General features: G+C 37.8%; 1 protein-coding gene across 1 annotated transcript in view; it reads left to right on the forward strand.

Annotated features, from left to right (window-relative positions):
• SLC12A5 (solute carrier family 12 member 5) overlaps positions 1-16,429 on the forward strand; it is a 1,753,644-nt gene that overhangs the window by 608,956 nt on the left and 1,128,259 nt on the right. Inside the window, exon 3 of the mRNA XM_044090243.1 lies at positions 8,739-8,870. Coding sequence (XP_043946178.1) covers positions 8,739-8,870 — 132 coding nt within the window. The remainder of the gene's footprint in view (positions 1-8,738; positions 8,871-16,429) is intronic.

Genomic DNA, 16,429 nt, shown 5'->3' on the forward strand with positions numbered 1-16,429 from the left:
CTAGCTAAAATCTGGCTTTGTTCTTGCTCAATACCAGGATAAACTATATCCCTAAATATGAACAAGTACCTTTTCATTCCTTATATCGTCTTATTCTCCTTTCCTCACTCACTTCCTTACTGCTATCTGATTCTCTGCCCTGACTTTCTCTCTGAGTATACCATAAGCCTGTTTTTCCCTCACTTCATGTCACAATTCTTATTTGTATTTGACTAACTTAATTTTAATTTCTCTGCAAACTATCTAAATTTTTAAATATTAAATGATTGCCATATACCTTGTATAAATTCATAACCAGTGTTTTATATTGTCTAATTTGTTGCAATTATTTAAGATACAGATGTTTTTGTTTTATTTTTGAAGATTGTAAACTAATTGTTCTTAAAATGTTTTGTAATAATTTGGAGCATTTCTCTCTGGGCCTCCTCTGAAAATAGGCTTCTACCCAGGGGATCTTTCCTGGTAATCAAATGTCAATAAATAAATAACAATAAATAAAAAAATAAGTTTAGGTCCCTAGATCAGGTTACCCTTGTGCTGTTTGACTTGTGGATGTGTAACAGCTCCATCAGGGCTGGATTTGTGAGTGCCTTGTTGGTCAGGCATAGGTCACCCCTTAATAGTCAGTGGGAGATAGAGTAAAGGGATATGGTGTTTAGTATATCCACATAGTTCATGTTGTTTACAACCTGCATTTTCTTTGAGAGGAACCTCTGAGGTTACTACAGCTGCTGTAAGTGCCTAATCAAGTACATGCCAAATGGCACATTGTACTCAATTATTGGTCTAATGGGTGGTCTAACTTCCTCACCACTGTGGACACATGGTGGTCAAAGTTCAGGCTGCTATCTGTTTGTGTACTTAGATGTCTCACCTCTGAGTCTACTCTTAAGGGTGTGCTATAGATGTTGTAATTTGCAGGGTTATTTGACTTCCCAAAGGGTATTATAATGTATTTTATTTGCATTTAGTTTTAAACCATGGTTCTGGCACCAATTATTTGTCTGATCTAGACCTTCCTGAAGGATATCTACATTGTCAGGGGGTTCAATGATTACCCCCATCTTGTAGTTGTCAACAAAATTTGTCAGTCATAGGGCTTCCACCATAGCCTTGACTTCAGAGAAGTATATTACAAACAGGACTGGTTCCAGTTGAGCCCTGTGGCACACCACTAGTAACTGTCTCTTGCTGGATCTGGATTCACCCAGTTTAACCACGTGTCCTGTCTGTGAGCCAATTGGCTAGCTATCTGGTAAATAAATGACCAACATAAGTAACTTCTTGTAGCCTAAACTTGCAGTTCTGAGGATTCAGCTTAGTATTCACTTCATTTGCTCTTTCCAGAACTTTCTGGAAGTTTCTGTCATGCTCAGCTTCACCATTACCTCCTATTAGAATATCATCTACTATAATAGCATATGGATACCCAGAAAAAATTTGCTCCATTGTATGCTGAAAGACTTCACTGGCAGAATTTATCCCAAATGGTAATCTCTCAAAATCTGTACCTGCCAAACTGAGTACTGAAAGTAGTTAGCAATAAAGATTTCCAGTTGAGCAAAATTTGCCAAAATGAACTCTGTATCCAAAACAGAAAAAAACAGTGGCATTTGACATATGAGCAGTGACTTCTTCGACTGTATGCATTGGATGGTTAGGTCTTTTCAGTGCTTTGTTCAAATCTCATGGATCAATACATATTTTGATATCATCTGAGCTTTTCTTATGAGCTACCACCATGGAAGATACCCATTCAGTTGGTTTTGCAAGTGGACAAATTACACCTTATCGCACCATTTTATCTAGCTCAGCCTTGACTCTGTTCTGCATGGCTACTGGAACTTTCCAGGCTGGCCTGACAACTGGACTCACTTCAGGGTCTAACTTCATGGAGTACACAACTGGGAGTTTGACTAGTTTGTCTTCGGAAAGATCAGTATAGGTAGAAAAAAAGAGACTGGGTGATATTAGAACAGTGGCCTTTGAAGCTAACAAGGTGTACTTCCTTATTAAATGAAAGTAGTCCCATTTTCAAACTTTTTCTGAGGCCTAATAATGACTAGATGTGCCTTTTGGCTAAGTAAAACTGCAAGTTGTAGCTGTTTCCAGCAGAGTAACATGAAAGCACTACTGAACCTTCAGTTTGAATTTTTTCACCACCATAAGCAACAAGCTTCACCGACATTGCCAAATCAAGATTCTCATCAGCATATAGTCTAGCAAATGTTCTGCTGACGTAACATTGCACTTTGAACCTGTATCAACTTTGAGCTCTATGGATCTTCGATTTATCTGAACAGTACAAAATACTTCATTCTTTGCCCATAAATCACTGAACTGACTGTTTCATTAAGCACAAACATACCATCAACAAAAATAGGGTCACAGCTTTCCTATTGATCAACTTGTCTCTTTAAATGTTCTCTTTTAATAAAAGAATGTCCCTTATTTGATTTATAAAACCTTTTGAAATGATTCCACTTATTGCATTTGTGACATTGTTGACCAAAAGCTAAGCACTTTTGTCTTTTAGGCTCATGATTTGCATGACAGTAGACTATGAAACTGGGTAGAGGCACATGCTTTGAGTCTGCTGGCTCACCCTTATGCTTCACTGAGATTGTGCATACTATGAAACTTGCTAGAAATCTATGGGGTTTCCCAATGACTGTTGCAGGGCTTACAGTTGCTGCCATGTACTTGGGCCAGCTTCTTTTAACTATGTGCTGTATACTATCAACATGAGCAGAAGAAGATACTGGAAGCATGCATTTCTCGTTTGTAATCATATTTTTCTGCTTTTCTGTGAGCTCATATATCTGACAAATCTCAATGGCTTTATTTAAAGTTAAATCACTGTCAAGAAGCAAAATATTTCTCACAGCATCATCTTTAATACCACACACAAGTCTGTCTTAAATGACTAAATCTGCATGTTTTAGCTTTATTTCTCATGTCAGTTATATATGCTGCAAAAGTTTCACCAGGCTTTTGATCCCTTGTGTAAAATAAATGCCTTTCCATTGTTATATTCACACATTTCTCTAAGTTTACGTTTTAAGCACTTAGGGTCTTCCCTTGACTCAGCCAGTACAACTATATGATGGTTTTCCCCCTCCCCTGCAAATACAGCAGGTACATACACAAATGAACGGTCTCCTTCTATGGCTTCTGAACCAGCTAAATTAAGCAGAATAAATGCCTTTGTATGGTCATCTTTATCAGAAGATGCAGCTTCTATGAAAATATCATACTCTTGCTCAAACACTCTACAGTTCTCTGCAATATTATTATCAAATACAGTGGAGCTGGTTTTCGAAATCCATCAGCCATGTCAACAAATTATGCCCAAACACACTGAAAATGGCCCTTGTAATTATGTACGAGCATGCACACACAGCCAGTACTTGTAATAACATTCAAATGCACAGTAAACTCTTTGAAATACTGTACTTTGAGAAATATGCTTTGAAATGGTTGTATTTTGCAAAATAACTGTACTGCAATACTGCACAATCATGCAAACTCTCTGTATACTTCAGATATCTTGAATGGTTTTAATTAACGCAAAAAAGTATATGCTACAAGCTGCTTCAAAAATGCTCTAATTTTCCTTATTTGATTCATTTTATGTGATTCGGACTTTATTTCAAACATTTTCCGTAGTTATTTGAATATTTTTATCAATGGGTCACAGTTTTGGGCATTTTGTTTACTTAGAATTCCATTTAGAGTATTCTGTGTGCTTTGTTTTGTATTTTGTGAATAAGAAATCATTTATGTAAGCTTTGATACCTGAAATATGTTTCTATCACTTCTCAGCAGCCTGTAAAGTACAGAGTACAGAGAAAGAGCCTTCAGTCTTTCCATGTAGGTGATGTCTTGGAGGCCCTCAATTTGCAGGAGTCTGGGGAGGTACATGTAAAAGGGAGCATTGTACTCAATTAGTGATCTGATGAGGGTCAAACATAGAGGAGTTATAACATCCTTAGTCTTTGATGCAATGCCCTTATTTATGAGAAGCACAATGTAGAAGGCTTTCCTTACCACTGTGGAGACATAGTGATAAAAGTTTAAATTGCTGTCAATCTGTGTTCCCAAGTCTCTCGCCACTGTGTTTGAGCTTAGGAGGGGTGCTATCTATAATGTAATTTGCAGGGGCCACTTCTTTGCCAAACGCGATAATGGCACACTTTTTTGCATTTAGTTTGACCGTGACTCTGGCACCAATCATTAGTCTGCATTAGCCCCTTTTGTAATAAGTTAACATCACTGGGAGACTCAGTGACTGCACCTAGTTTGCAGTCATACATGACCTTTAATCCCCAGCTGGGAGAGCTTCTCAGTAATACTTGAGTGGAGGATTGTGTCAAAGGTCTTGGCAAAGTCAAGATAGGCAGTATGTACTGCTTTCCCCTCATCCAGGGCTTTGGTGACATTCTCAAAGAAGTCCACCAGGTTTAATAAGCAAGACCTGCCCTTAATGAAGGGTTGGTTCAAGAGTTTGGAGGTTGCCTCTGTCCTTGTTGATAAGGTCTATGATGATTCTTTCCATGGCCTTGCAGATAACTCCCATTTTGTAAGGGGATTATTGTTGCTGTTCTCCGCTCTACTGGAAAAAAGCCAGTGCTCAGGCTATGGTTGAACACAGTGTCAAGTGGTTTCACTAGGTCTTGTTTTAGATTGCTTAGTAAGTAGCCCAGGATGTTATTTGGTCTCATGGAGTCTGTGTTTTTGTCCTTGAAGAGGGCAAATATGACCTGCTGTTTGGAGATGCTAGGTAGTGGACTGGTGACAGGGATGCTTTGGGGTGTGTCTGGTGGGAACGGGGATGAAATTTGTGCCAAATTTGTCCACCAGCAGGTTGGCAATTTCTTCTGGTTCAGTATGAGTACTACCATCCATAATCAGTTTGCCACATAGCTGAGCATTCCCTTTAAGATTTCGGACATAGCTAAAGAAAGTCTTATGACCTTCTTTAGTTAGAGATGCTAATTTGTAATTGGATTTAGACTTTACAAGATAACTGATTTGCTTATTCAAGCTGTGGGGGGTATTCTTCCTCTGGTCAGCATAGTCCCTCTTGTTCTTGGACAACAGTTTCTTCTGTTTGTTATATAACTTAGTTATACTTATGGTTCACCAGGGTTTCCTGTTTCTTTGGGAGGACGTGTTTTGATCCTCACAGGTAAAGTCAAGTCTATACAGTTGTTTAAGTGTCTATACAGGGCATTTGTCTACTCCTCTGTATAGGAGTCACTGGCTATGATAGCAGGAGGGGTTGAAAACTTTTTTATACCCTCGCTTAGTAGGCTAAAGTTTGCTTTGGAGAAATGTTTAACTTGTTTGCTCCTGTGGGGGAGTCCAGTCTCCTCAGGGCAGTCACATTTCTGCTTGTGTGTATTGTCCAGTCTATAGAAGGATAGGTGAAATCTCCCATGACCAAAGTGTTTGGCTGTAGTGTAGTGATTCTAGCGAGTCCAGGTAGTTGGTGTGCACCTTTTGGTTCATGGTGGGTGACCTTTAGCTAGAGACGATATGGTTGGATGTTTTACCTATATTTAATTGTACCTGGAATAACTCAAGAGATTCATACTGTCTAACCAGTCTCAAGATGAATTTGGATTTAATGAAGATGGAGACACCTCCACCTTTGTTTCCTTCATGCTCATTTTGGGGTCTGAACAATTGGAAGGCATTGTAGCATTGTATGGCTGGGGTGCTGCCTCTGGCCTTGAACCAAGTCTCAGTGACTGCACAGATGTCAGCATCTTCAACTTGAGGATGGCTTCCATGGAGTGCAGTTTTCTGTTGAAGCTCCTAGCATTAAGCAACATAACCTTGAGTTTGCCTTGAGTGGATTTCTTTGTCAGAAATGTTTTTGTTTTGACATTACCTAAAAAAGGCAATATGGGGGAGATAAGCATCTTTGCTAGTATCCAAATGTCTAGAGGAGAGAGGTGAAGACCATCTCTGGCAAAGCAGTGTGTTCTGTCAACCATGTCTTCCCAGGATGACAGAAACTGCACCCCCTTGGATCAACACCAAAAGCTAAGTCAATTGTTGAAGTCAATCATTTTTTGTCTGTATTTCTGTATTTCAACAAGAAACCTTTTCCAGTCTGTCAGGCCTGGACCATGCAATGTCTGAGACTGTTTTAAAACAGATCTCAGTCATTCACTCAAACAGAAAAGAACTGGAGGATTATAGGTTTTAAAAATTCCATTAAGGCCTGGCAAATTGTTGCAAAAAGCAATGCGCTAACATTGTTAAGCCATATACAGTGCTTGGTTTCTGTAAATTTCTCATGTACTAGGACCGTTGACATTTGTTTTAGAGGAGGAAACATGTCTGTGCACACAGTTTTTCACCCACTCTCAGTTTAAACACTGAGAAGGAGTATGGCCTAGCTTCCTGTAGGAGTATGAGGTGATTAGATAAGTTGACTGTCTTTGAAAACCTCGTTAGTTTTGATATCACTTTTTATAGATAGGGCCATTTAGTTTCTAGGTTAAGATTATACAACAGTACATATCTCTGTATTTACAGGTAGCAAGAAACATTCAATATCAACTGCTTAGTCGGTGCATTATATATTAAGACTTCGGACAGTATGTCTGTATTAAACGATTGATCAAATTGCCACCAATCAGCAGAGGTAAAAGGTACAAATCTTACTTATTCATTTGTGTGTTTCTTCTAGTTATTCAGGGTAGAACATTTATCCACATGGATCTTTCTCAGACTCATCCTAGCAACACTGCCTGGTTATGAGACTTGATCAGTATTGCAATGGAGGTAAATGAAGGCTGAAGGAATTGAACCTTAAGACTACAGGAAGGAACTCCTGAGCAGTTCATAAAGTAGTGCATTTGGTTTATGATTATTTGTGTAAAACACATACTGTAAAGTAAAAGATTGTAATGCACTTTTATATGTGCAATGGGAACATATAGTCTCAGTTTAGTACATTACTTCTCAATAATACATAACCGCACTTTATGCTCAGCAGATTAACCAGATACCAGCAAGTCTAGCTACGGTATAGCTTTTGATGAGAGAGAAAGGGGAATGGATCCTTGTGCTTTCTCGATATAAAGAGGCATTCTGTGAGAGCATCATTACACAAAAAAACAAGCGTATCCTGTTGTTTCCCTGCGTACTGACAACAGTCTTTTGAACAAAAAGAGCTTTCGCCATCGGTGCAGGCATTCCTTCCTTTCCTCCCTGATTTCTATACTGTTGACTTCATATCTTTAGCGCCTTAATATTTTGCAGATTAATTTGAGGTGACAATACCTTCTGCAGCCATGCTTGCTGTGAGGTTGTACTGTCAACTAAATATGACAAATGACACAAACCAGAGAGAAGTTGTCTTGATTGCAGACGAAAATGGGAAATGTATGCCAGTTCTGATGAAGCAGGTATCTGACCTTATGAGGTAAAGGCCCAGAAGACTTTGTCTTCATTCCACTGCAGAGTCATGTGGTTTCTAAATTCAGCCCAGTAAATGACAGAGTGGAATTACATTAGACTTTAATTTGTCACACCATGAATCCTTTACAGAAAGCATAGTGCATCAGTGCTGCATAACTGCCTGCAAAGATAAACTGCCACCATGCTGGGCAGAAAGTTTTGCTCAACCAAGTAATATAATTTAAAAAAAATATATTTTGCTAGTAACCTTAATTTTAACCATGTAGTATCTTACGTTTTCTTAGCTGGCTTGGTGATAAGCACTGAACCAACTCAAGCTGTGCAATTTATCTTCAGGTTCAGGTTTGAGGAGGAACTTGTGAGTAGCAAACACTTAGACACAAGATGAAAGCTCTGCTCTTTCTCAACTGGCAATAAATGGTATAGTCAGAGTGTCACATATTTAGTGCATAAAACCAAAAGTTTTATATAACTGTACATTTTAACTTTGCAATTGGACAGTTTTTGCTGTTTCCTTTTTGAAAGACTCATCTTATTAGTGGACTTATAATAACTTTGGCATTATAAAATGTGTTGTGCATTTTGAAATTCTGTAAGTAACAGCATAACTGAAAATTGTTGCATAGAACACTAAAAACAGTATTTTTGTTGCTGCTAATGTCTTCACTAGATATATATATATAAAGAGAGAGATATACACACACATACAAAGAGGACATAGATACAGATATATACATGCTGGATTCAGAAACGCCTACACGGCTCACAATCTGTATTCAAGAACAACCCTACCACACTGCTTTTGCTGGCTATTCACTCAAAAAGATAAGACAGAGTATAGACAAAGTCTACATGTTGTGGTAACTTTTATGAATCTCTCTTGATATTTAAGGTTGCAAGAAAATCAGTAGGAAAACTAAAATTAGAAGGAAGAAGGTGGGAGTTATGCTTACATTGTCTATTCACTCAGAATGTTGTGCACTTAGTATAGGAGTTAATGAGTCCAGCCCAGGTATGCAAGTGCACTGAACTCGGAGCTCCCAATGTGTTTTCTCTCAAACTTCCACATAATATAACTGTTGCAATTGGAAGGTTAACACATCTGTATCATTGTGATATTCATATCTACTGCTGATTTAGCACTGTTTTGATATCATATCTTCTTTATCAAAATGTGAGAAGTATGCCAAATTATGTCCTTGTTAAGTAATTTATTATATGAAGGACAACCTGATATTTTTTTTAAATACAACTGCTGTAGAAGCCATAACTTTGTATGTCCGTCTTTTGTCTTTTAGGAGGAAATGGATACCAGCCCCATGGTCTCCTCACTTCTTGGCAGCCTTGCAAACTATACCAACCTCCCGCAGGGTGTCAAAGAGCATGAAGAAGCAGAAAATAATGAAGGCGCCAGGAAGAAGCCTGTCCAGGTTAGTAGCTTTTTCTACATGGCAAGTGGGCAAGGTTGTCTACTTGGTTCTTGACTGTTGGGACTGAAGTTGTAAATTTGTGGGAACCTGCTTTGATATGAACTATTATCTTTGGCAGGGATGATCGGAGTCACGTTAGTACTGTGCAGTTGAACATCTATAGTACAGCATGGCACGTTGTTCAGAAAATGCACATCTGTTGGTCTGAGTCCAACTTTGTATGTTATGTACTCTAGCTCAGGTTACTGAGCTCCTAGGTGCTATAACCCTAAAGAATTAGACTTGACTAGGACTAAAGTGATGGATTTGAGGGATGGAGAAGCTAAACCATATTTTTTTGAATTATAAGAATAATAATCAAGTAACGCAGCAGGAGAATGCTGTTTAACCTTTAAGGTATTTAATGACTTATAGCAGAGCAAGTCAATCAGTAGAGAAGATTATTAGAAGTAATTGGGACATTTTAAAAGCTATACCTGACCATGAGAAATGGCTTACTCATAAACCATCATTTACATATAGGAATTGTAAAAGCTTAAAAAAAGTTTGTGTTATAAGGACTTTGCCTTGAACAAAAAGATACCTATTAGTTATAATAAGAAAGGGACTGTCCCATGTTATAATTGCTCCTGCTATGCAAGTATTTGTCAATCTAATTAGTAGTATAGTAGGAAAAAATTCACCTTTTAATTTTACTGCAACTTGTAATACCAGTGTTGTTATATATTTAGTTACCTGTCGACAATGCTCAGGATTTTATGTAGGAAAGTCAGCCAGAAGGTTGTGAGACAGGATAATAGAGCATAGGTCAGAGGTCAGATATTCGTAGGGGAATAGAAACCAGGTCTTTGGCTAAACATGTGCAGGATTATGGTGATTCTCACCAGTTTGTGTTTAGGGTTATGGACGTTTTGTTTCCTAATATTAGATGAGGCGATGTTATTAATAAATTAGACATTAAGGAGTATGAATGGATTATCCGTATGCAGGCGGATGCATACCCTGGTTTAAATAAGCAAGTAACCCTAAAGCCAATGCTGAAGAATTATGCCAGGAACATGGGTAATTGAGGTATGGGTGCCATTTAAAATGACATTCATTTTCCATTATCTTCTTATCAGTTTTTAAGTGTCCTTATTACTTAACTACTCCATTAGGCTGAAACAATAGCATAATTATACAACCGCCAGAAGCTCAGTGAATTAAGTTTAAAAGTATAATATGCACAACAGAGATTAGTAGAACAACATCTATTTAGTCAGGATGGTATACATAAAAAAAATAAATAAATAAAAATGCTAGAGAACTTTACTTTCTGCAGTCATTCTATGCCCTTAAATAACAGGTTATTTACTTGAATGTGCTTTGCAGTTAACCTGATTATAACAGAGACAACAAGATTAAATTGTACAATTAAATGCTGTTATTAATTTTTCAGGAATTCTGTCTCAGTATACTGTACATATCAATGCTATACGAATTCTGACAATTCCAATAATACTGTGTACCTGTGTATCCAGAGGTCTACGAATAAGATTCAGTATTTATTGGTGGTATGCCAGTACAAGTGACCAAGGGGACTAAGAACTAGGAAGTGCTAATAGCAGGACATTTTGTTGGTATTTTATACTTTACTACATTAATAGAATGATAGCTAGAACATGACAAGGAGTAAGGACTTGCAGACTTAAAGCAGAACACCTGTTGATACTGAGACATTAAAATGGCCGTGGTATAGTTGTAACTAGAGTAACAGCTCATTAGGCTTGAGTGTGCAAAAATGTAGACCTGAATAATGGTACACAGTACAAAGAAAACACTACAGTAGAAGACAGAAGACTGTGATATAAGGCTGAATGGGAAAGCATAACGCTATATATTTCTATTGCAGTGTATGTATACTATATTTCTGGTTTATCTCAGTCCCCTAAACCACCCTGTCTCCCTTTTAGCAATCTGTTTACCTTCTGCTCTGCAAAACATCTCAGAAAAACTGAACAACTGCATCACTGAGTGGGTCATCCTGCTCTACGGAAGATTTGCCTGTTAACATTTTTTGTTAGGTGCAGCACAGTGGGTTACACGGTGATGTATCTGTAAGACACTTTCTTGTCAGCCATGTCAGTAGTTAACCCCTTCCTTGACACTGTAATAGAATTCATACATCCAACATGTGCCCTGATGGGATGTATCTAGAATTTTGGCTTTCAAAATTGTTGCTCTTATATTCTCCTTGAAAGGCTGATTGGCTGAGTCGGTGTTATCTCATTTCCACAACACTGCCTTGCAGTACAAAAGTCCTGTCATTAGAATGACCTGTCTCTTCTGACTTTTGCTTGGGAGTCCACTAACAACCCAGATTACCAACAAGACTTGTGGAAGTGCAGAGAATGTGCCAAAGGGTCAGAAGTACTGTGATTGGACTGTTTATTGGCTAGTGACTGGACTGTTTATTCCTGGGGGTCTTAATGTAGAATGGTGAAGTTTAGTACTGAGAAGAATTCTTAGTTTCACCATTTGTTGCCTACACCAATACCAGACAAACCATTTCTGTCTTCATAGGTAGTTACTAGGTATGCAGTCCAAGAGAATATTTAGGAGCTTAGCCCAATTTTCCAATTGCCCTAGAACATTGTTTGATTAAGTGACATGCTCAGAGTCACACATTAGACAGATGGAGGCTTAGGGAATCAAACCCTGCACTTCAACAAGCAACTCATTAACAGCTCATACCCCCATAATCCTCTGTATTAAGTGCAAGTCTCCAGTTTATGGTTATCCAGAAATTACAAAGAACTAGGTGAAACAGAAATTAAATAAAATGGGCTGATAGGGGTGAGAAATGCTGTGACAAATTAACTACAGTCCTAGCTCTCAACCTTCCATATCCAAAACATGAAGAACTACCTGTCATAGTGTGAAACAAGTGAGCAAAAATGTAAAACACATAGAAACGGCATCAGCTAAGAATCTCACAGAATGGTTATTATCTCTTCATACTTTAATATAGATCTTTTTAATTAATTATCGCATACAATGGACATTTGTTAAAAGCAGTCTTAACAGTGAATGTTATCACAGCCTTTCAATGTGGTGCAGGTTGGAACACAGAATTTCCTCATAATGAGGTACATTTGAGAGGTATGATGATTATAACAGTAATGATATTTACAACAAGCATCTCTCTTGTTATAGATTACTAAGAATGAGACAATACAAACGCCTTGAGCTACAAGCCTAGACTAAGCTGATTAAGATTTCTTGAATAGCATCCTTTTCATAACAATATTGCAAAGATAATATGCTACTTAGTGATCAGTCTTCATGCAATAAAATCAACACCCTGAATGGTGTAAAAAACATTTTAAATGGGCTCCAAATTGCAAATGACTCATGTATTTAATTATCCTTCCCATTATTGATTAGTTATGAATTTATGCAAGTATACAGTGTTTCCCCGCAGATTTCATTTATCCTTTTGGTTTATATGCTTAGTGGATTCTACTGGCTACAGTACTGAACTGTGACATCAGAGTCTGCTGTCATGAGAATTGTCTCTGATATCACAGTTGTTGACAATGATTTTAGTTATAGACACACAATAGGAGCAGAGGGAAGCCGCAGTGGGGCAGCAGTTAGCATTGTCACCTCACAGCAAGAGGTTCTCCCATTCGATTCTCGGTTGGAGCGCCTTCTGTGTGGAGTCTGCATGTCCTCCCAGCGGTCAAGTGACGTTAAAGACATGCAGGTAGGTGCAGCATGAATGGGACTGCCTTCGTTGAAGGTTGGGCATCGGGCTGGCAGCTCGGCACCGTAAATATCCACTGCCTATCGTGAGTGGACCAGAGTTCTGCTGTGGTGACCCCTAAACGGGAAAAGCCGAAAGTCTTTAACACACAATAGGAACAGATGAACCATTTCCTGTTCCAATGAAAAAATACTTCAAAATAAATAAACAATAGAAAGGATAAAAGAACAGCACCACCTGGAGATAAAGATATGTTAGTGATAACAATCTCCATACCATGTTACTACTTCCTTTAGTAAACCCATCAATTCTCTGATAGCAAGCTGTCTGAACTAGCATTTCTGTTGATTCATGAAAAACATTGATTCCTTCAAATGGGTGGCAACATGAAATGTAGCAGCCTTAAGATTGCCTATATTAGTAAAAACAGTGAATGTGTGTATGGGGGGGTGGGGAAGAGGATTCAGGGCTTTACCCTACAGAAGAAATCACTGAATGCAATTTTAATGAATCTATTGTCATCAGCGACTACCTTCACTAATTTGTTTTTTGCATAATTGACATGAATCCCTTCTTAAATGTCCAGTTTACTTGTTTGAAAACTGATGGTTGGAAGAGGATATTAATTATTGTGTAGGGGAGGATATGACCAAAGAACCAACAGAATGCAAGACATTATATGTGATTTCTGAAGTTATAGAGCAAGTTAATAACAAAAGTGTAGATTGTCCGAGAATTGACGAATAAGCATAGTTGTGGCTGGATTGAGATGCAAATTGGAAAAATAAATAGAACTGAAAAGGAAAAGCATTGTAGAATAACATGCAACTCTGGTATAAAGTATACCACAATGCTGCGATTACTGAATGTGGATACTGGAACTGATCAGGCAATACTTTGCAGTTTTACAATACCAATTAGTAGAACAACTTCAGGCTGACTTGGCAAAACTAGATGCTCAGATTTTAAGCCCGCTTAACATATTTTATCATGTGAGGTCTCTGGTAGTAATATACTGGTAACACAGAGATGGAATGATTTTGATTAAATCATTAATGAGTCTAAAACCATTACAGCTAACATACCATAATGGTTCGATCTTTCCTTAATAATGTTCAGCGGCTGTCCACAAAGCTTTTCTTGATGCATGATATGGGGTTATTATGCAATGTTTTTTTGAAGCATAACTATTACAAAAACAATATTATCTTGTGTACAATCATTAACCTAATACAGTTATGTTGTCCTGCTTATAAGCATCTCATGTGACATTCCCAAATAGGTTCCAGAACTTTGGTGTTGCTTAAGTAGTCGTCACTGTCGATCAGTTAGAGAACAGATATGCCTTCACTAGGTTTAAGAACATACAAGTGTGATGCATGGAAGCAGCTGGAATAAACTCCAGGCATGTGATCACTAGAAGGGATGTGGACATAGATACACTTCACATACTAACAAAAATGTCTGTCTCATATGTTTTTGTGAACTCTGGAGAAGAAACAACTCTGAGAATACTTTGTATCTCAGAGCTGCATTCTTAAAAATGCCATTGTTGGGCATTTGAGTCTTCGTCTTAGAAGGAGTATTTTAATAATACATGCCAGATATGAGAAACTTTCTGCTAATGTGAGGTAGTGCAAATTTTTAATTCGTTGTTGTTCTTCTTCTTTTGGCTTTTCCCAGTTAGGAGTTGCCACAGTGGAACGCCGGTCCGCTAATGATTGGCAGTAGATTTTTACTGTGCCGAGGTGCCAGCTCGACGCCCAACCTTCAACGAAGGCACGCCCATTCACTAATGTCTTTCAAATGCCACTTGACTGTGGGGAGGGCATGCTGACTCCACACAGAAGGTGCTCCAGCCAAGAATCAAATGGAAGAACCTCTTGCTGTGAGGCGACAATGCTACCGCTGCACCAACGCGTGCTTTTGCAAATAAAAGATCAAAATTAAGATAGCAGATAAATCACCAAATAAATTCAAAACTGCAACAAAGGTCATGGATCATAATACAGTAAATGTTCATTATCTATTGAAGCTGTTTATTTTTGCATTTTTATAAACAGGTGGCCCCTCATTTTGATAGGTGGCAATTGGGAGCACACAGAAATTACTCCCTTCTGGTCACAATATGCATTGGTAGAAGGTTGGTATTTAAGCTCAGGTCTCTTCTAGGCCAGCAAGATATCTTTAACTTTACCTAAAGATGATATTATTAACCTATTTACATAGCGTTGAAGATTACAGCTAAACTAAAATTATGTTGGCAGTCAAAATTCTGCCTGTGTAATCTAAAATGATTTAGTAAACCTCTACAAAATTCAAATGTCCTTACTACTTAGAAACCATTAGAAACTTCTCAAAGTATATGCTATAAAGTTAAAAGGGCCTCAGATGTACATTTACTAAGGTTATGAATTTGATGGGTTTAGAATTTGATTCCAAGTTGGCAGTATTTCACACATATCTAGACATTTTTAAACATAATACCTGTTTAACTGCAAAAATGTATAACAAAAAAATCTTGGTTCCTATAAAAAATAAATATTCATCGCAGTAGCATGAATATAGGTCATAAATGTGATTAATATAATTTACAGTCAAACAACACAGAGATAGTTATCAGAAGTTACTGTTTTAAGAACAATACTGACATAGAGATATCTCTTAGATCCCTACTATATAATATAAAGAAAATTGAAATCACCACAGCTCCGAGAAAGAAATATTTTACTGAACCGGGGTCACTTCCAGAGTGCACTGCTGATTCACACAGTCTGACATTTTGTGATTCGTCACTTCTGGTACTTCAGAAGTGGCTTTCATCAGCTGACCCAGCACGCATTGTAATAGAAAGAGCAGGATTCTTAGACCACAGCTGAGAGAGCTTAATTCACTGAATATATTCAGAATCTGATAAATTAGATTCAATGGCTACGAGTTCAAGAAACTTTATTGAAATAAATAGCCCTATTAAATGCACTACTTGACAAACAATAATCAGTACTAATGCAATAAAAGGAGACAGAAAAGTAGAAAGAAGCATGGAATATAATGTGAACCAGCAGCAGGTTCCAGTTGTAGAAATGTAACATACCCAATAACATGGAGTTTCGTGATGTTGTCTGATTCTCTGTGAGGGCACGGGCTTCCTCTTTTTTTCTCTTTACCTGTTTCATCTGTGTACTACTGTGTAATATGTCCGATGTTTTATTAACTCACGATATGTATGACAATAAACAGATGTGAAAAATTCAATAGTTAAGCGCATTGCAGGGAACAGTACTCTCGCATCTGAAAATTTATGCCAAGCAACACTGAGCTGTTGCACTGGCCTGCAGTGTGTAAACATGCACTCCCTTCTGTGCTGCAAATAACCTAAATCATTAGGACCTTCTATTCCTAACTGCTGCAGTTGCTTTTTGGTGGCTTCTTGCCATGCCATAATTAATGCTGACCTTCTAATAAGACATTTTTTTTTTAAATGGGTGCTGTATTAATCTAAGTACAAGACAGGTGGATTTGGTTTTATGTGATTAAATGACCTTAACCTTGGTGTTAAATGTAACATATAAATACTGGCTCTATCTTGTGATACTGTTTGCAGGGGCTACAAAAAAGAAAGCAAAGAAGAACACACAAAGTGAGATCAGTTCAAGAACATCAGTTCAGCTTAGCTCATGATAAAATCCTCCAAAGCTAGTTACGAAAACAAAATCGTCACTGATTCTAAAGACCACCACAAAGCATTCTATAGCTATGTCAAGAATGTCAATGGCAACACTCAGATCTGCTCTGAGTTACAGCACAATGG

The sequence above is a fragment of the Protopterus annectens genome, chromosome 12.part0, assembly GCF_019279795.1.
Source record: "Protopterus annectens isolate FY-2018-M chromosome 12.part0, PAN1.0, whole genome shotgun sequence".
In the NCBI taxonomy this organism is placed as follows: Eukaryota; Metazoa; Chordata; order Ceratodontiformes; family Protopteridae; genus Protopterus; species Protopterus annectens.